This window comes from Pogona vitticeps, chromosome 4, assembly GCF_051106095.1.
Source record: "Pogona vitticeps strain Pit_001003342236 chromosome 4, PviZW2.1, whole genome shotgun sequence".
NCBI classification, from domain to species: Eukaryota; Metazoa; Chordata; class Lepidosauria; order Squamata; family Agamidae; genus Pogona; species Pogona vitticeps.
In genome coordinates, this window is record NC_135786.1 from 103239303 (window position 1) to 103261132 (window position 21830).

The 21830-nt window shown below is 41.1% G+C and overlaps 1 protein-coding gene across 1 annotated transcript in view; it reads left to right on the forward strand.

The window, feature by feature from the left end:
* The first annotated feature begins 3307 nt into the window (after positions 1-3307).
* The window catches only part of ATP6V1G3 (ATPase H+ transporting V1 subunit G3), a 35647-nt gene continuing 17124 nt past the window's right edge, over positions 3308-21830 (forward strand). Inside the window, exon 1 of the mRNA XM_020784622.3 lies at positions 3308-3461. Within this exon, the coding sequence (XP_020640281.2) occupies positions 3380-3461 (82 nt within the window). The 5' untranslated portion in view covers positions 3308-3379. The remainder of the gene's footprint in view (positions 3462-21830) is intronic.

The following is a 21830-nucleotide window of genomic DNA, read 5'->3' on the forward strand; positions in this document are numbered from 1 at the left end:
TCCTCGCCTCTGGAACAATCTCCCTCCTGGGATTCGCGGTGCTCCCTCGCTGGGTATTTTCAAGAATCAATTGAAGGCATGGATGTTCTGGCAGGCCTTCCCGCCAGACAATTCTTGACGTCCCTTTCCTTCCCCTTTCCACTGGTTTTCTATCTTTGCAAAGTTTTTATTATTTATGCCATCTTGTATATGTTTACTTTTATTATCCTTTGTTTGTTAGCCACCTAGATTGGTCCAGAGCTGACTAGATAGGCGGGATATAAATAAAATAAATAAATAAAAAAACAATAAGCTGCATAAAGCATGAAGTCTTTCAGGTATTTGAACATGATTATCATATCTCCTTCATGGATTGCTGCCTTGTCGTGGCGAAGGGGCTTGAGTAACTTAGAGAAGCTATGGGCTATGCCGTGCAGGGACACCCAAGACGGACAGGACACAGTGGAGAGTTCTGACTAAATGCAACCCACCTGGAGTAGGAAATGGCAATGCCACTCCAATATCTTTGCCAAGAACGCCCCATGATCAGAAACAAAAGGCTAAAAGATATGACGCTGGAAGATGGGCCCCTCAGGTCGGAAGGCGTCCAACATGCTACTGAGGAAGAGCGGAGGACAAGGACAAGTAGCTCCAGAGCTAATGAAGTGGTTGGGCCAAAGCCGAAAGGACACTCATCTGTGGATGTGCCTGGAAGTGAAAGGAAAGTCCAATGCTGCAAAGAAAAATACTGCATAGGAACCTGGAATGTAAGATCTATGAACCTTGGGAAGCTGGAGGTGGTCAAACAGGAGATGGCAAGAATAAACATCGACATCCTGGGCATCAGTGAACTAAAATGGACAGGAATGGGTGAATTCAGCTCAGATGATTATCATATCTACTATTGTGGGCAAGAATCCCGTAGAAGAAATGGAGTAGCCTTCATAGTCAACAAAAGAGCGGGAAAAGCTGTAATGGGATACAATCTCAAAAATGATAGAATGATGTCAATACGAATCCAAGGCAGACCTTTCAACATCGCAATAATCCAAGTTTATGCACCAACCACCATTGCTGAGGAGACTGAAATTGAACAATTTTATGAAGATTTACAACACCTTCTAGAACTGACACCGAAGAAAGATGTTCTTCTCATTCTAGGGGACTGGAATGCGAAAGTAGGGAGCCAAGAGATAAAAGGAACAACAGGGAACTTTGGCCTTGGAGTTCAGAACGAAGCAGGGCAAAGGCTAAAAGGGTTTTGTCAAGAGAACAAGCTGGGCATCACAAACACTCTTTTCCAACAACACAAGAGGCAACTCTATACATGGAAATCACCAGATGGGCAATATCGAAATCAGATTGATTATATTCTCTGGAGCCAAAGATGGAGAAGCTCTATACAGTCAGCAAAAACAAGACCTGGAGCTGACTGTGGCTCTGATCATCAGCTTCTCATAGCAAAATTCAAGCTTAGACTGAAGAGAGTAGGAAAAACCACTGGGCCACTCAGGTATAATCTAAACCAAATCCCTTATGAATACACAGTGGAAGTAAAGAACAGATTTAAGGAACTCGATTTGGTGGACAGAGTGCCTGAAGAACTTTGGATAGAGGCTCGTAACATTGTACAGGAGGCAGCAACAAAAACCATCCCAAAGAAAAGGAAATGCAAGAAAACAAAGTGGCTGTCCAACGAGGCCTTAGAAATAGCAGAGAGGAGAAGGGAAACAAAAGACAAGGGAGATAGGGAAAGCTACAGAAAATTGAATGCAGACTTCTAAAGAATAGCAAGGGGAGACAAGAGGGCCTTCTTAAATGAACAATGCAAAGAAATAGAGGAAAATAACAGAAAAGGAAAAACCAGAGATCTGTTCAGGAAAATTTGAGATATTAGAGGAACATTTTATGCAAAGATGAACATGATAAAGGGCAAAAATGGGAGGGACCTTACAGAAGCAGAAGACATCAAGAAGAGGTGGCAAGAATACACAGAGGAATTATATCAGAAAGATTTGGATATCCTGGACAACCCAGACAATGTCGTTGCTGACCTTGAGCCAAACATCCTGGAGAGTGAAGTCAAGTGGGCCTTAGAAAGCCTGGCTAACAACAAAGCCAGTGGAGGTGATGACATTCCAGTGGAACTATTTAAAATCTTAAAAGATGATGCTGTTAAGGTGCTACATTCAATATGCCAGCAAGTTTGGAAAACTGAACAGTGGCCAGAGGATTCGAAAAGATCAGACTACATCCCAATCCCAAAAAAAGGCAGTGCCAAAGAATGCTCCAACTACCGTACAATTGCACTCATTTCACACACTAGCAAGGTTATGCTCAAAATCCTACAAGGTAGGCTTCAGCCGTATGTGGACCGAGAACTCCCAGAAGTACAAGCTGGATTCCAAAGGAGCAGAGGAACTAGAGACCAAATTGCTAACATGCACTGGATTATGGAGAAAGCCAGAGAGTACCAGAAAAACAACCTCTACCTGTTGGTATTAAGACTCATTCTACCAGAGCTCTGGCTACCTCTGCGGCTTTTCTTCATGGAGTACCACTCCCAGACATTTGTAAGGTTGCTACATGGGCAACGCCATCTACGTTTGTCACCCATTATCATCAGGATCTGAGAGCCAAAAAGGATACAGCATTTGGGAGGGCTGTACTTTCTTCTGTTCTTCCGTGACGTCCCTCCCCCGGTAGCTTAGCTTGTTAATCACCCATTAGTGTGCATTCACAGAGACCATGAAGAAGAAAGAAAGGCTACTTACCTATAACTCTGGTTCTTTGAGTGGTCATCTGTGAATTCATACTTTCCGCCCATCCTCCCCTCTGTCCATCACTCCTGTATCACCTTGATGCAGCGGCAGGCTCTTCTTAGGAACTGAGGTAATTGCCAGGACAGGCAGACCACATGTACTGGGGTGCGGTCCTTGACGAATGTATCCTACAGCTCTAGAATATTCCTGGGACCTCTGCGCAAGCACAGATTAAACCCATTAGTGTGAATTCACAGATGACCGCTCAAAGTTACAGGTAAGCAACCTCTCTTTTGGTTTTTTAAAAACTGATATTTCCCGGCTCTAAAAATTAAACCTCACCGATATTGGAATGCAACAGCCTCTATATTTTCAAAATATGTGAATAGTCGTGTATTAACTATAGGAAAACAGAAAGTCTTCTTCAGACTAGTCTGCACACCTTCCTGCTTCCATTTTTTAATTCTTCCTCCCAGAGCATTAATCTAGCTTCAGCAGGACTGGGCAGGAACAGAGTGGATGCTCTTGTTGTCACAACAAAACCATGCAAGCCATAAAGAAACTTGGTAGCAGCAGCAGCAGCAGCATAAATTCCTCTTCCTGGTTCCCTCAGAGACAGGGAACATCCAGAAGGCAAAATGACTAGCCAGTCTCAGGGCATCCAACAGCTTCTGCAGGCAGAAAAACGTGCCAAGGACAAACTTGAGGAAGCCAAAAAAAGTAAGTTGCAACCTGGGCATTTTTTTTTTAACAAAAGCACATGAATTATTTTGCAGTTATCTGGCTTTAAATAGATTATTCACATAGAGATGAAGCAAATAAAGATGCTAATGTAACTTAAAACAAATTATATAATTTGCTTAATGAGTAGCAATAATATAATTTTATTGTCCTTCTCACCACATTATTTCCTTGGATAACCTCCAATAAATTAGCTCTTTCCCAATCATTTGATAATTTGTTTTCTGGTTCCAATACTGAGTTAACCTATCTCAACAATCCATCAGGTTTGGGTTAGTTTGGTATACATCTTTTCCGTAATATTTTGTATTCCATGCCATAGTTTACCTGGTTCTCTAATATTCTTCCATTTTGAGCTAAGATGACTAACAGTTTCTAGCTGTGGAGCCAGAGGCTGGGAGTTCAATTCCCCACTGTGTCTTCGTGACAAGGACTGGAGTCAATGAACCACAAGTTCCCTTCCAGCTCTGCAATTCTAAGATTAAATATATTTCTCACCATATTAAAAATGATTTTCCTGGATCACTCCTTCCAATTCATTCAACAACAGCAGCAATGGTAACTTTCTCTTTAGACAAGCATTCCCTTAGAGCTTGGCTGACTGAGAGGGGCTTTTAAACAAGTGTTGTGCCTTGTTGCTTTAAATGTGTTTTTGGTGTAGATTTTGTTTACCAATTTTAGTGTGATATTTGTTTGAATATTTTTAAATATTTGTACACTTGTAGTGTTTAGCTTTTAAATATTGTCTTTTAAAGATGTAAGCTGTCTTTGGGTCCTTTTTAAGGAGAAAAACAGGGTAAAATATTTTATATAGATAAATATAATCTCCTTTGTTCCACTGATACCATTGATCCATACTTTGTAATCTATATTACTTCCCAATGTGATTTTTGAAAAGTATATTCCCCTGGCTTCATCAGGAAGCATTAAGTAGATGCTACATTTTTATAACTTATATGCTCTATAACATCATAAATATAAAATCTTATTTTTAAAAAATCTTTTTGTAGCACCATCTATAGAAGAAACATAGGGAGTCTACTGTTGTTTCATCTTTGCATTAGATTTCATCTCCTGCCGCCGTTCCTCTCTTCATCTCTCCCTTTGTATTACCTCAGGGCTTATCCACAGCTGTGCATTTATCACTGGACATTATTAACATTTTTGCTCATGAAAATGGTTTCAATTCCATGAAACAGAATTTTGTCTCCCCTGTTTCAAGTCTCGTGTGGTGCTTTTAAAAAAATCTTATGCAGTGCTGCAGGCCTGTCATTGTCCATTCATTTCTATTACCTAGTGTGGAGTTGCTAGAGGAATTTAATTTTTTGTGAATTCCTATGAGAGATGGAACAAAAATGCCCATTTTACTCTAAATTATGTTCAGAAGTATGCTTTATGCTTTAAGAGAGAAAAAGATTATTAATGGCCAAAATTCTGTTGCTTGGCATAGTAAATTGCATTACAGTAGGTCCACTGAATCAAAGGATATTTGGTGTGTCAGTTCCTCTATAAGTTCCATTGATTCAAATGGGCCTACTTGAGACGCAATTTACTATGCTAAAGTAAGTCATAGAGTAGGCTCATATGACTCAATGTAACTTCTGGGGAAGGTGACTCATCAAATCCTCATTTCAGGGGCCCTACTCTAGTGTGACTTCATACGCTAAACAACAGGCTTTGGGCCAATGTGTGTTTTGTAATAAAATATGTTTAGAAATGCATATTTTAATACATAATAAAATATGCACTCCCATGCATTTCTAAACATTGTAAATATATATGTGGAAATGTGAGAGAATGACTTTTGAATGTTTATGTGAAACTGGCATGAACGAGAAATAGAATTATCCAACTTCTTCTAGCGATCTCTATAGCAGACAAGACATGGTGTGGTTATCTCCTTTGGTTTAAGAAGGTCAGCTGAAGGCCACTCGCCTGAATAAGAACATTGTGTGAAATGGTTACAGCATGCCAGAAATGTAAATTGTATCATGGTCTGTAGTAGTGCTCGGCCACACTTTCCTCTTCCCACTTACATTCAGCAGAACAAAAACTAAATTTTTTTCAGAGGGAAAAATAAAACAAAGAAGATTCAGTGAACTGTTTCCAGAGGTGTGATGCAGGGTTATGGTGCTTATCTTAATTACAAGACGCCCACGTGAGGGTTGTTTTGTTTGTTCAGTCGTTTAGTTGTGTCCGACTCTTCGTAACCCCATGGACCGGAGCACGCCAGGCCCTCTTATCTTCCACTGCCTCCAGGAGTTGTGTCAAATTCATGTTGGTTGCTTCAGTGACACTGTCCAACCATCTCATCCTCGGTCGTCCCCTTCTCCTCTTGCCGTCACACTTTCCTAACATCAAGGTCTTTTCCAGTGAGTCTTCTCTTCTCATGAGATGGCCAAAGTACTGGAGCCTCAGCTTCAGGATCTGTCCTTCCAATGAGCACTCAGGGTTGATTTCCTTTAGAATTGATAGGTTTGTTCTCTTTGCAGTCCAGGGAACTCTCAAGAGTCTCCTCCAGCACCACAATTCAAAGGCATCAATTCTTCGGCAGTCAGCTTTCTTTATGGTCCAGCTCTCACTTCCATACATCACTACAGGAAAAACCATAGCTTTGACTATTCGGACTTTTGTTGGCAAGGTGATGTCTCTGCTTTTTAAGATGCTGTCAGGGTTTGTCATTGCTTTCCTCCCAAGAAGCAGGCGTCTTTTAATTTCGGGGCTGCTGTCTCCATCTGCAGTGATCATGGAGCCCAGGAAGATAAAATTTGACACTGCCTCCATATCTTCCCCTTCTATTTCCCAGGAGGTGATGGGACCAGTGGCCATGATCTTAGTTTTTTTGATGTTCAGTTTCAGACCGTTTTTTGCACTCTCATCTTTCACCCTCATTACAAGGTTCTTTAGTTCCTCCTCACTTTCCGCCATCAGAGTGGTATCATCTGCATATCGGAGGTTGTTGATATTTCTTCCTGCAATCTTAATTCCAGCTTGGGATTCCTCCAGTCCAGCCTTCCGCATGATGTATTCTGCATATACGTTAAATAAGCAGGGTGACAATATACAGCCTTGTCGTACTCCTTTCCCAATTTTGAACCAATCCGTTGTTCCATATCCATTTCTAACTGTTGCTTCCTGTCCCACATATAGGTTTCTCAGGAGATGGATAAGGTGGTCAGGCACGCCCATTTCTTTTAGGACTTGCCATAGTTTGCTGTGGTCCACACAGTCAAAGGCTTTTGCATAGTCAATGAAGCAGAAGTAGATGTTTTTCTGGAACTCTCTGGCTTTCTCCATAATCCAGCGCATGTTGGCAATTTGGTCTTGAGTTCCTCTGCCCCTTCGGAATCCCGCTTGTACTTCTGGGAGTTCTCGGTCCACATACTGCTGAAGCCTACCTTGTATGATTTTGAGCATAACCTTGCTGGCGTGTGAGATGAGTGCAATTGTCCGGTAGTTGGAGCATTCTTTGGCACTGCCCTTCTTTGGTATTGGGATGTAGACTGATCTTTTCCAGTCCTCTGGCCACTGCTGAGTTTTCCAAACTTGTTGGCATATTGAATGTAGCACCTTAACAGCATCATCCTTTAAGATTTTAAATAGTTCGACTGGAATGCCATCACCTCCACTGGCCTTGTTGTTAGCCAGGCTTTCTAAGGCCCACTTGACCTCACTCTCCAGGATGTCTGGCTCTAGGTCAGCAACTATATTGTCTGGGTTGTCCCTGATATCCAAAACTTTATGATATAATTCCTCTGTGTATTCTTGCCACCTCTTCTTGATGTCTTCTGCTTCTGTGAGGTCCCTTCCATTTTTGTCTTTTATCATGTCCATCTTTGCACAAAATGTTCCTCTAATATCTCCAATTTTCCTGAACAGATCTCTGGTTTTTCCTTTTCTGTTATTTTCCTCTATTTCTTTGCATTGTTCATTTAAGAAGGCCCTCTTGTCTCTCCTTGCTATTCTTTGGAAGTCTGCATTCAATTTTCTGTAACTTTCCCTATCTCCCCTGCGTTTTGTTTCCCTTCTCTTTTCTGCTATTTCTAAGGCCTCGTTGGACAGCCACTTTGCTTTCTTGCATTTCCTTTTCTTTGGGATGGTTTTTGTTGCTGCCTCCTGTACAATGTTACGAGCCTCTATCCAAAGTTCTTCAGGCACTCTGTCCACCAAATCGAGTTCCTTAAATCTGTTCTTCACTTCTACTGTGTATTCGTAAGGGATTTGGTTTAGATTATACCTGAGTGGCCCAGTGGTTTTTCCTACTCTCTTCAGTTTAAACTTGAATTTTGCTATGAGAAGCTGATGATCAGAGCCACAATCAGCTCCAGGTCTTGTTTTTGCTGACTGTATAGAGCTTCTCCATCTTTGGCTGCAGAGAATATAGTCAATCTGATTTCGATGTTGCCCATCTGGTGATTTCCATGTGTAGAGTCGCCTCTTGTGTTGTTGGAAAAGGGTGTTTGTGATGACCAGCTTGTTCTCTTGACAAAACTCTATTAACCTTTGCCCTGCTTCGTTTTGAACTCCAAGGCCAAACTTCCCTGTTGTTCCTTTTATCTCTTGGCTCCCTACTTTCGCATTCCAGTCCCCTAGAATGAGAAGAACAGCCTTCTTCGGTGTCAGTTCTAGAAGGTGTTGTAAATCTTCATAAAATTGTTCAATTTCAGTCTCCTCAGCAATGGAGGTTGGTGCAAAGCCGTAATGGGATATAATCTCAAAATTGATAGAATGATGTCAATACGTATCCAAGGCAGACCTTTCAACATCACAATAATCCAAGTTTATGCACGTGAGGGTTGCTTGGCATTTAATCCTCCAGAGCCCATGATTCTGTTCCCCAACTTGGTACTATGGAGCAGGAGTAATTATAGTTTGTTCAGCAGCAGCTCAAAGTGTCTTAAGAAGAAGGCACTAAACACCTCTTCTGTGGAAGAAGAACCCTTTCAGAAATCTGAAGGGTCAATTTTTGTCGCAGCATTAAGTGGTGTTTGTGCAATACGTGCTATAAACGATGGCATGCACAATCATGAAGATTATAGTTATTTCTTCCGCAGTTGCTTCAAGAAACACCAGTTCCAAGGCAAGCTATACCAGTCATCAGCAGTTCACCCTGGCCAGGGTTCAGCTGTCAACAGCATTTAGTTTTAAAGCAAAACAGTGAGTTTGTCCTTTCTGAACAGATGAGGTCCTGGCATGTTAAACCAAAAACATAACCTTAATCTTCAAGGGATGAGATTGTTATTTAACCTCAGCCTTTAAAAAAAGTTTCCCTGTTTGCTGCTTACATGTTCTGGGAGAGGAGGTGGCTAGGAGAAAAAAAGATATCTAAATCCATATTGTTGGTTTTATAATTAAGATGAGAAACCTATATGTGGGACAGGAAGCAACAGTTAGAACTGGTCATGGAACAACTGAGTGGTTCAAAATTGGGAAAGGAGTACGGCAAGGCTGTATATTGTCCCCCAGCTTATTTAACTTATATGCAGAATACATCATGCGGAAGGCTGGACTGGAAGAAACCCAAGCCGGAATTAAGATTGCCGGAAGAAATATCAACAACCTCCGATATGCAGATGATACCACTCTGATGGCAGAAAGTGAGGAGGAATTAAAGAACCTTGTAATGAGAGTGAAAGAGGAGAGTGCAAAAAACGGTCTGAAACTCAACATCAAAAAAACTAAGATCATGGCCACTGGTCCCATCACCTCCTGGGAAATAGAAGGGGAAGATATGGAGGCAGTGTCAAATTTTATCTTCCTGGGCTCCATGATTACTTCAGATGGAGACAGCAGCCCTGAAATTAAAAGGCGCCTTCTTCTTGGGAGGAAAGCGATGACAAATCTTGACAGCATCTTGAAAAGCAGAGACATCACCTTGCCAACAAAAGTCCGAATAGTCAAAGCTATGGTTTTTCCTGTCGTGATGTATGGAAGTGAGAGCTGGACCATAAAGAAAGCAGACCGCCGAAGAATTGATGCCTTTGAATTGTGGTGCTGGAGGAGGCTCTTGAGAATCCCCTGGACTGCAAGGAGAACAAACCTATCAGTTCTAAAGGAAATCAACCCTGAATGCTCACTTGAAGGACAGATCCTGAAGCTGAGGCTCCAGTACTTTGGCCATCTCATGAGAAGAAAAGAGTCCTTGGAAAAAACCTTGATGTTAGGAAGGTGTGATGGCAAGAGGAGAAGGGGACGACCAAGGATGAGATGGCTGGACAGTGTCTGCGAAGCAACCAACATGAACCTGACACAACTCCTGGAGGCAGTAGAAGACAGGAGGGCCTGGCGTGCTCTGGTCCATGGGGTCACGAAGAGTCGGACACGACTAAACGACTAAACACACAGATGGATATGGATATAGATATACAGTACACATATATTTTCATTCTTGTTTTTACACAAACGCACACAGAGAGAGAGAGAGAGAGAAAGAAAGAGAGAGAGAGAAGGTGGGTGGGTGGATGGGAGTGTGTAGAATTTTAAACTTTAAACCCAAGAATGTAATTCAAAAGGGAAAAATGATGATTTATATAAATGAGGAAAAGCATAATAGTTTACAGTAACAGTTACAGAAAAGTTAAATTCCTATGCCTGTGACTTATTTAGTCGTGTCCAACTCTTCATGACCCCATGGATCAGAGCACACCAGCCCCTCCTGTCTTCCACTGCCTCCCGGAGTTTGGTCAAATTCATGTTGGTTGCTTCGATGACACTGTCCAACCATCTCATCCTCTGTCCTCCCCTTCTCCTCTTGCCTTCACACTTCCCTAACATCAGGGTCTTTTCCAAGGAGTCTTCTCTTCTCATGAGATGGTCAAAGTATTGGAGCCTCAGCTTCAGGATCTGTCCTTCCAGTGAGCACTCAGGGTTGATTTCCTTCAAAATGGATTCTCCTTGCAGTCCAGGGGACTCTGAAGAGTCTCCTCCAGCAGCACAAATCAGTCATCAATTCTTCGGCGGTCAGCTTTATGGTCCAGCTCTCACTTCCATACATCACTACAGAAAAAACCATAGCTTTGACTATGCGTACTTTGGTTGGCAAGGTGATGTCTCTGCTTTTTAAGATGCTGTCTAGGTTTGTCATTGCTTTCTTCCCAAGAAGCAGGTGTCTGTTAATTTTGTGGCTGCTGTCATCATCTGCAGTGATCATGGAACTCAAGAAGGTAAAATCTGTCACTGCCTCCATATCTTCCCCTTCTATTTCCCAGGAGGTGATGTGACCAGTGGCCATGATCTTGGTTTTTTTGATGTTGAGCTTCAGACCGTTTTTTTGCACTCTCCTCTTTCACCCTCATTAAGAGGTTCTTTAATTCCTCCTCACTTTCTGCCATCAGAGTGATATCATCTGCATATTGGAGGTTGTTGATATTTCTTCTGGCAATTTTAATTTCGATTTGGGATTCCTCCAGTCCAGCCTTTCACATGATATATTCTGCATAATGGCTTTCTTTGCAGGGGGGAGGGCTGTTTCTCTTTTTTTTCTGTTTTCAAGATCGGAAGGAAGGGAGGGAGGGAGGGAGGGAGGGCAGACAAACAGAGAAAAGAAAGGATTTATAAAGTAGTCTTTGCCCCTGAAGTACATACTCTGAGATCTCTTTCGCTCTTCAGATCTGGAGAATACCATTATTTGAAGATCCTATTTTATTTCATCCATTTAAAAAAAAAACATTATCTTAGGTTGCCTATGAGGATGAATATTTTGAAGGGAAGTGGTGGTACTCTGGGCTAAACTGCAGAAGCCTGTGCTGCAGAGTCAGAAGACCAGCAGTTGTAAGATTGAATCCACGCGATGGAGTGAGCTCCTGTCGCTTTGTCCCAGCTCCTCGTCAACCTAGCAGTTCGAAAGCATGCAAATACAAGTAGATAAATAGGACAAGCGCTGGCTCTACGTCTTGAAAATTGGATGAGCATCACCCCCTAGAGTCAGACATGACTGAACTAAAATGTCAAGGGGGAACCTAATACAAAACACAGTACAAAGCATGCAGAAAAACAACTAAATAACTGGACGATCAGTAGAAATTCAAAGAAAATTGATATTAGTTATCCAAATTGTTAAAGGCTAAATCTTTTCTCCTTTAGAGGATTATGAAGAAATCAGCAAATCAGCAAAAACAGTTGAATTTGCTGAACCTTTCCAATGGCCTGGGAAGAGATTATAAATGTAGGTATGGATACAGATATAGATGTTTAATATGTTTCATAATTCTTTTTCCTAACAATGTGGGAAAGCAGGACACCTTTGGATGCTTACATGGTGTGATTCCATATTCAGGAGTAGCCCTGCCATTAGGCAGAGTGCAGCAACCTCCTGAGGGGGCAGAAAATGGGTGCCAGTAGGCAGAAGACCTCCTCCAAGTCCCTTCGCCATTTCCCTCTCTTGCAGAACAGAGCTGGGTCCACATACCACACTGGATGTCTTCATCCTCTGATGCTGTGGGGCTGTCCTACTACCACTGTTGAAGTCAAATTCAACTGCCAGTCAGTCTGGCTGCTGTCATGGAACAGAGAAAGCAGCCATTCTCTCCTTTCCCTCAGGGAGAAAACTCTTCTATCAGGTGCATGACTTTGTACTTCACCTCAGACAAGTAACAGCACATGGACTGTCCACAGAAACTCACCCTCAGATTTAAGGGATGCCACCTGCCAGCTCAAGCTATACACCATTCAGCGGCCATGTGTCTGGGACACAACAGCATTCAATAAACTACAAAGAGGGGAGGCTACAACTGGCTAGGAAAGAGGCACGATTTGTCCTATATATGTGGTTGGTTAATCAACCTACAATATCCCCAACTAATAAAAGATTAAAGAATGGAACAGGTTGCTGTAGATCCATGTGGTTGGAGGCTTAAAATTGGATTAGATTGGATCTTATTGATAGCATGTCATTAGAAGCTGAAATCCTTTAGTGTTTTGGAGATGTGATCCCAACAGACCTTTGTAATTAAGCAATCACATTTGCAAATGAGCCTGTGCTTGACTGCTCATCATAAGACAGAGCAAACTAATTTTCAAAATATGGATATGTGGAAAGCTTCTGGTTGGAGAGACATTCATTTTTCTGCCCTTGCCCAATTCTTTGTTCTACTGATATGCTATCCATAATACACAGTTTGGCCCTTATCTGGATTTAAATCCATGGCTGGATTTATACCCTAACGTTGGTGTTTGATCTTCAAAACAAGGGAGGATCTGGGGGAGGACTTGAGATGATCTATGTGAATTAATTCTTTAGGAGAAAGGTTTTTGCCTTCAACAATTTTTGTTACTGAAGAAATATTGATATGTGATTATTGTTTTAAATGCCTTCCATGTTTAGAGCAAGTCTCACCTGGTGCTTGGCATACTCACCATCACCTGCTACCATATTACAACTCTGAAGGCACTGAACCTGAAATTCATATCCTGATGCTACCTCTTGTGTGTGGAGATCCACACATCTGGTATGCATCAAGGCCTGCTATAGCCCAACCTTTGCTGTCAACTGTGTCCTTGAATGACCGAACAACGGGCCCTTGTTTGTGCCACGGATTTCATAAGAGAAATGGGTGAACATGATTCAAACCATTTATTAGTTGGGGATTTGGTTTGAGTGAAACAGCAGGTTTAGATCTAGATGCTGTCAGAAGATGCAATCAAGTGTAACCCAGCTCCAGTTTTCTCTCCCTCTCCCTCTGCTTCTCTCTCCCTGCCCTTTATATATATATATATAATGGACAGTGGTGGAAACCATTTGCCCATTTATTCACAGAGTCCAAATTCAGTGAAATGGAAAACAGCAAGTCATTGGTGTGACTGGACCAGTGGCTTGCGGGAAACCTCAGAGGTTGTCATGCCAAAATGACATCCAGAATGTCTTATGCATCAAGCACACCTCACTTGATTTCACAGGTTGAAAAAGCAGCAGTAATTTCAAGAGACCAGAGTAGGCTGACAGAGACTGTGCACTGCTAAGGTTTTTTAATGGATCAGGTTAGAATTTATTAATCTTCATATTTTTGAGCGCTCTAAAAAAAAAGTCACACACTGAGGCCCCAATCAAATTGTCAGAGGCTGAGGCCCAACGTATTGCACATAAAGTGGTCACCCCAAAGGTCAGCGTTAGCTCACCTTTCAGAATGAAACGACTGAGTACAATGAAGATATTGCAGTACAAATGAAACCGAAGTGTGATTTGAAAGCTGCCAAACTTTGTAATGTTGGGTTTTTAAAAAAGATTCTGTTAGCAACAAGCAAGGGTTAAAGTGGATCTTTAAGTGGATTTGCTAGCTCTTTTCAGACAACAGCTACCTTGGCACCTCTAATTTTTTTTACTGAATGAATAGTGGGCATCTTGCAGGGCAGTTGCCTTAAGAACAACAGTCATAATATCTTGACTGTTTTTTTATTTTTATTTTTTACTATTTACTTCTTTCCCTAACCCACATTTTATTGCATCTAAAGGTAAAGGAAAAGAATTCTCATCACATTTGTACAGGAAGATGGGCGTAAGTTGAAATGGTCATAAGTCGAAGCACCATTTCCCATTGGAATGCACTGAAATGCAATTAATCCATTCTGGCCAAAGAAAAAAATCACCAAAAATACATAAATAAATAACTGCAAGACCGGTTAGAAACATGATTAATCCCTTCCAGCCAAATTTGGGGGGGGGGGGGGAAGCAATCAATCATGCAAGACCCGTTGCAAATGCAAACAAAAGAAGGCAAAAAGCAATCAAACGTGGGAGACCTAATGCAAAAAAGCAAACAAACCAAAAACCAATCAACTGTGCAAGTCCCATTGCAAATGCAAACAAGACAAAACAAAAATCAATCGAGCAGATCGTGCAAGACAGGAAAATGGGGGGGGGAGAGACACTAAAAAGCAAACAAATCCCCAAAGACCCATCGGAAATGGGGGGGAACTAAAAAAAATAAACAAACCCCCCAAGACCCATCAGAGCACAGAAACATAACCCCTCAGGTCAAAACCATGCTGCAAAAACACCCCAAACAGCTTTTAAAAAGCAGAAAACAGCACCTTACCTTACAAGGCAGCCTGAAGCCTCCCTGCAAACAACACACATGCTCTCAGAAGCAGAAAGAGGCAGTCCCAAGCCTCCGAAGATCTCTAACTGCTGGGGTGAAAGAGCTACAAAGAAGCAGCCTCGTCACCACCTACAGTTAGAAATTTGAATTTCACATCTTTCCCCCCTGCCTATTTATTTATTTATTTATTTATTTATTTATTTATTTATTTATTTATTTATTTATTTATTTATTTATTTATTTATTTATTTATTTATTTATTTATTTATTTATTTATTCAATTTTCCCCCCGCCCCTCTAGACAACGTCTACTCGATGTACTCTACTTACGAACTTTTTCTGTTCGTAAGTGGAAGCTCTGGTCACAAGTAGAAGCAAATTTTTGCAGCCATTGCTGGTTGTAACTCGAAATGGTTGTAAGTAGGGTTGTGTATAAGTTGAGGCATCACTGTACCAAACTCAGAAATTTAGCTCCACTAATGGATTATCGAGTCGTATTCTTTATTCAGTAGATAAAGAGCCTCCTTATCTTGTGGGAAAAGTCAATAAATCTGGATAAACCTCCTATTTGGCTTCAGTTTTTGAGATGAATCTGGAAACCACGACTTTTTAAGGAACAAAAAAAAGGTAAATAACATTTGCATTTCTGGGAAACAGCTTTCCACCTTACATTTTACATTTCACAGATTTTACTCAGTCTCTCTGCCTTGTGATGATTCAGTGCCTCAAATCCTACCAATGCTACCAGCCCTGATTTAAGGAATGTTGCTATGAATGGATGCAAGTTACAGGCTGTGTCCAAATACTCCTAATACTGTCATATGACACTGAAGTTTTTAAAGGTGAATCTAAATATTGGATTATTATAGACCATCTAAAAGAATTTTCAGTGAGTCATCCAGCCTCCATGGCTGTGTCTGTCTATCAGAGCTGCCATTAGCCATCTGGACCCCAGGGGCAAAATGGATAATTACATCTCCCACCCATTTTGCGATAAGGCATGAATACAAGAAAAAAGAAGAATGTGGTGCCTCACCCTGAAAGAAAAGGTGGATTCTGTCACAAAAAGGAAAGTGAATTGGTCCAGCAGCATTTCTTTTTGTTCTCCTAACACTCATCAGTAGATTCAGCTCGGGATTTCGGCACGCTGTGACAAAGGTCCAGTTGCTCTACCCTAGGTACAGCCCTAGCCTCTGCTAGTGACTTCCAATAAGTTGCTGACAGCAGGGCAGCTCAGTCACATTCAATAAACCTTAACCCCAGTAAAGCATGGTCTTCAATCACTTTGCAGGGGGAATCTCACCCCCCCCACACACACACACTTTAAAAGTAGTTTGCGCCCATGTATAATTCTAGCTATCATAGCAGCATATAGACTCCGGCAAGTTCAGTTAAATAGCACAAGCTGGGGAAGGGAATACACATCCCAGAAGATGAAATCGTAGTCAATAAACCTATGTGCTTCCTCTGCCCGACTGTTTCTTGCCCAGTGTGGCTTTGTATAATCACACTTGATTTCTCTTTGAATCCTGCAATAAGCAAAGTCAGCAAGACAAGTCCCCTATAAACCGACGGGAGGCCACAACAGAGGTTTCTGTGCCGTTGGTGTTTCAACTGCTCCTGAAATCTGCTCTTTCTGATACAGGTACTGATTCAGGTCTGAGCAGCCCGTGGAGCAGATAATTTACTGCTGAATCAGTCAGTTCAGTCCAGAGTTGTCTTGAGTCACAGATTTACTGAAAAGACTTGTCTCCGTTAGCTTTGTGTTTGTTGCTGTGCTATGCCCAGGGGAGTTCCATCGCTATGCGTCACATCTAATCTCCTTTCACATGTGTGGCGCAACCACATTCAAGCTAACATGGCATGGCAAGCAGAGAGAAATGAGAAATATAATTAAAAAAGTACATTTGCCTCAAGTCTGAAACATAAGCATTTACCAAATGTGGCTTCCCTGGGGTCTGAGTCTGAGCTGCCTGATGTGGTTTCCCCCCACCGAGTTTAACCAAAGGATGCTAGAGTTACACCAGTGGAGCAGAGACAGAAATCAGGGTCTATCATGTTCTGTGAGATGCTTGTAGATGAGAAATAGCAAAAGACCACTGTGTGCAAGATAATTTCAATATGCTCGGCTCAGTAGCATGATCACATTCCTCCAGGGGCATTCTGGATTTCCAGACTTAGAGCCAGAATGCTGTAGGGGAAGGTGAGAAAGGAAATTATCTGACACAACACTAGGATATTTCTATTCACTGGAAGGCTGAGTTGGTTGAGGTGCCCTGGCAACCATTGCCAAGGAGCATGTGTCGGACTACAAGATCTATCATTCCCAGCAAATCCATGGCCATGCATTTGTAACCCAAAATATCTGGAAAGTAGCTTTACATTGGAAGAGGCTGAAATAATGCAGTGTATTCATAATGCTGAACAATGTCGTAATTGTTAAGTTTTACCTTTATTTACAAACATATTTGCTTAAGTTTTGCATTTATTCCTCAGTCTTCTTTGTCTTAAAAAAATCAGTGCCATTCTAAAATAAAAGTATCTTTATTCTGTCTCCAGTTCCATTTCTGTTCTCATCGTTTCACTTAATGTTGCTGGTCCAGTTATCTGTTAAATTCTGACCATCTATTTCTTACATGGGGGCATTTTAGGGTTTTAAATGCATTTATATAGCTACCAAGTGTGAAGTAGTGGATAGATTGATGGGTTAGGACTCAGAAGCCCTGGGCTGAAATCCCTGTTCAGGCATGGAAACTCACTTGAATGGGTGTAGCTGGCAAAACCACTCTTTAAAACATCTCACTTATTTTGAAAGCCCTATTAGGGTCATTGTAAGTAGGTTTCAATTTGACAGCATATAACAGCAATATATTTATATGAATATACAATAAAGCCACCTAGAGTGGTCGTATAGACCAGATGAGCGGGATATAAATCAGACAATAATAAAAAATATCCTCAAGTGGCCCCATGTAAAAATATCTTTGTTATAATTAATTTTACAGCAGTAAATACATTTAAATTCTGTGACATACGCATCTTTAGTATTAGTGGATGAAAGCATTCATGTGACATACGCTTGAAGTCTAAAGGTATTTCATAAACGGGTGTTGTCTTCATATCTGTTTCAGTTTGAATCCAAAATGCTTGTCTAATAGAAGACTACCAAATGTGCAGACAGACTGCTGTAGACAAATTACATCCCCAGCAGATGTACTGGGTTTTGTTTTTTGTTCTTTTAAAAAATCTTGTTCATTTTGCTTGTGTGAATTGCCAACAATATAATAGTTATCCTTGTATAATACAAATACATACATTGTGTTGCTTCATCTGAGAAGCCACTATTCAACTCAATTGTTACCCCAAATTTCTGTTCCCAACAGATTTTAAAATCATTATCTTCACTTCTTTCAATAAGCTATAATTACAGTATTTTTGAATAGCAGCTTTTTAATGTTTGTGTGACAGGTAAAATAAAATTGGTAAAATAAAATCCTCAAATCATCAGTCCTGTATCTGACAGCACGGTTTGTATCAGGGGTGGCTGTGGGCCACATGTGTTCACCCCAAAGCCCTCCAATGTTAATAATCTCCCCAATTCATTTGCCCAAAATAGCCTAATTCTGACTTCTTGGTGCCTCCAGAAATGTCAGATTTCTGTTTGAGGGACTGTGTGGGGTGGAGGGGGAAGTGTCACATAACTTCCCCAAACAAAACCACCTAGAAACAGAAACCAAAAGTGTCCATCATGATCTTTTCTCACACACAGTCTCTTCTCCCCCTCCCCCTTTTTTTTGAGGGGGGAGAGAAACAGTTTCTAGCCGTTCTGCAGTAATGAGGGAAGGTGAATTCTTAGTCACCATTACGAAAATTTGCCACCTTTGCTTTGGGGATTATATGAGATCTTAATGCAACAAATTTGTAATGATCACTTTCATCATTTCATTTCCCTCCCTCTATGGTTTATCCATTTATTTACTTGCTACATTTGTACCCTGATTTTCCTCTAGAAAACAACACTCAAGGTGGTTTAAAAGCTTCATTAAGGAATAAAACCAAGCAAAACCAAACTGAACTATAAAGTCAAGTAAAAGCAACCCCACTGTAAAAACCATTCATATCAAGTCAGTGCATTAAAAACATTAAAATCAACAAAGGTTCTGCTGTTTTCCCAGCAGGAATATAATATTCCAGATATCTTTTCATTAAAAATGTCAATCATGTCGCAGGCAATGTCCTAGCAATATGTCAAACATGGGACTTTTTGCAGTCTGTTTTGTATGAACTGAAGCAAATCTATTCTCTCTAACATTTGTGCTTATGAGATTTTGGAACAAGTTCTGTTGCTGATATGGCTTGTCTTTTGTTGATAGACATGTTTATACAGGAGGAGGCTTTACTATTAATTTTTCATTTTCACCCTGCCTCCCCCATGATACATGTGAGCAGAATGGCCACAGATTATCATAGTAGCTGCAGGATTTTTCATTCATCAGAATACCCGTTGCTGCCAATCATGAACAGAAGAGTCCTATTGCACTCGTGTTCTGCTTCTATGATTCTTGTAGGCATCTAATCAGCCAGGCTGTGGCCTGGGTTTGGACAGATCACCAATGCTGGATGAATCAGTCCAATTCAGACTAAATTATATGAGATTTGTCTCAAAACAGAATGGCCAGATTCAGTCCTGGAGCGAAGCAAAATTGCAAATCTTTTACTGGGTATAGCATAATTCAAATTGTTCACTTTCCTTATTGTTGTGGTTTCCTAGTACACAGTTACAGTGGGATTTGATTGGTATGCTCCAAATATTTGAAGCAGCATTTTTGCAGTGGACAATTGAAGGCTTTCTGGTAATCAGCATATACTATGAAAAGATTGTTTTTCTCACATATGTGGACTTGAAGATCATAGGATCCATGATAAGTCAATCTGTACAAAACCCAAAAAAAACAATAGAGCTGTAGTCTCATTAGGGAGTGTCGCTCTCCATTGTGTTTCTGGCATATCCTTTCTGTTCCACATTATACTAGCTGCTTTTTAAACATCATTTGCAGAAAGGACCACAGCTGAGTTTTCCATACGTGGGCTCCGTTTCAGTCTTCCATACATTGATCCTACGGCTGAAACAAAGCCTACATATGCATAGGTTGTACATACATACACTTCCTGTGTGCAGCAGAGGGAGACTGGGAAGAGGACTGCTCCATCAGAACTGCTCAGAGACCACCCTCATTCTGTTCATTCTTCTTGCAGTTCTTTCCATTCAAGTTGCTCATTGGAATAATTTCGGAATTGGTCTAAGAGATGAGGTGTTTTCCTCTTTGCTCATCTCTTTCTTCCTTTTATGTCACATACAGTACTGTACGTTCTAAGCAGTTGGTAAGGACTTTTTCACTGTTAATTTTACATGAGCTGCTTTTAGAAATCTTTTCACTCAAATATGGATTGAAAATTGTTTCTGCTAGTGCCATATTCTGTCCTAATGGTAGCATTCTTGCCCACAATACAGGATAAACGTTGGGGCATTCAAGTGCAGAGGCAGGCCCATTTCTTTTGGAACAACCCATAGCGTTCATGATCCACACTGTCGATCATTAAAGCTCCTTGCCTTGTGCCAAAGAGTACAGTGGACTTAACACTGGCATGAAAAAGGACAGGTAGAGGAGGAGCGACCAGAGAAAGAGCTGATGCGGGTGCATGCACTTGACCCCATTGTGCCACTTGGAGCAACACACACCCGGACATCTTCAAGTTGAGCCTGTCAGCCTTGGCAATGGGTAAAGATGAGTGTGCATCATTTTGAGTTCCAAGCCTCCTCATACACTACAAACAATTTCCCCTTCCAGTGCTGTGCGTCTTGAGATGTGTCTCCTCACGTGATGATCTAAAAAAGTAAGGCAATTCCTTGAGGCTTCGACTGCCCTCCTGAAACTTGGTAACCCTCTATGTTGCAATAAATGGTGGTAAACTGAAAGCTAAAGGAGCACTCATTGTTTTAGTGGGGACTAGCTATGAGGATGAGTGTTCTGAAGGCAGTGGATGGTTCCATGGCTCATACACGTAACACGAAAGCACAGCCTGGCGTTCTGTGCAAACAACTACACTGAGAATTTTAAATACTTTGTGGACTCTATAGAATGTGGAATTAGCAATGATATCAACATTTACATGTATTTTTGAAGTGTCAACCCTTCTACAGTAACAGATTTTGCCTCTTCCAGGAGCTTTCCGCCTCTTTTGAAAGCTGTACTATGCAGACTTCACTTCTGCCATATCAGTTTCCACATCACCAAGCCTTTTGATCTTAGCTGCTGTGATAGGAAGCCAGGCAACACTTTCAGTATGAGTCAGAGATGTATACCAGATCTCCTTTAGGTGTTTCTTTTCATTCCTCCTCCTCCTGATGCTGCTTCCACTCCTACCACTGCTTTAATTTGTAAGCTGATTTTGATTCCTTCTGCAGCTTTCTCTACAACTGCTGTTGACTAGCACAGTTGTTACACTACTAAATGTATGAGGTATTGGATATTGTTAAACCAAAAAGGACAGCTCTTCTTCCACCAAAGAGCTTCTGGTCTAAACTCTGATAGCACAGGAGTGTTGGATAGCTCGGTGGTTTAAGTATCAGGCTGTGGAGCCAGAGGTTGGGAGTTCGATTCCCCACAGTGCCTCCCTGACAGGGGCTGGACTTGATGATCCATAGGGTCCCTTTCAGCTCCGCCGTTCTCAGAGGAGAGGAGGAGGAGACAAATGGAAAGTAGAGGCCAGAAAAGGATGGAGGGACAGCTAAAGATTCATACACGGATAATTTGGATTCTAGTCTCCAGTAAGCCAGAAGACTCATGGAGTGATTGTGGACAAGTCTCTCATTCTCAGCCTGGCTTACCTGACAGGGGTGTTTTGAAGATAAGTGGTCGCAAGACCAGATAGGCGGGATAAATAAATAAATAAATAAATAAATAAAGAAAGAAAGAAAGAAAGAAAGAGAGAGAGAGAGAGAGAAAGAAAGAAAGAAAGAAAGAAAGAAAGAAAGAAAGAAAGAAAGAAAGAAAGAAAGAAAGAAAGAAAGAAAGAAAGAAAGAAAGTAGAATGGAGGACCTCCAAATATACTGCCTTGGATTATTAGAGGATGTATATGACATTTATGATGATGATGATGATGATGATGATGATGATCTATTTTATTTTATTTTATTTTATTTTTATTTTTATTTTTATTTTTATTTTTATTGATGACGATGACAATGATTGATGATGATCCCAGTATATTTCCAAAGGTTTGAAATGGTCCACGATGGTAGGCCGTGGCTGA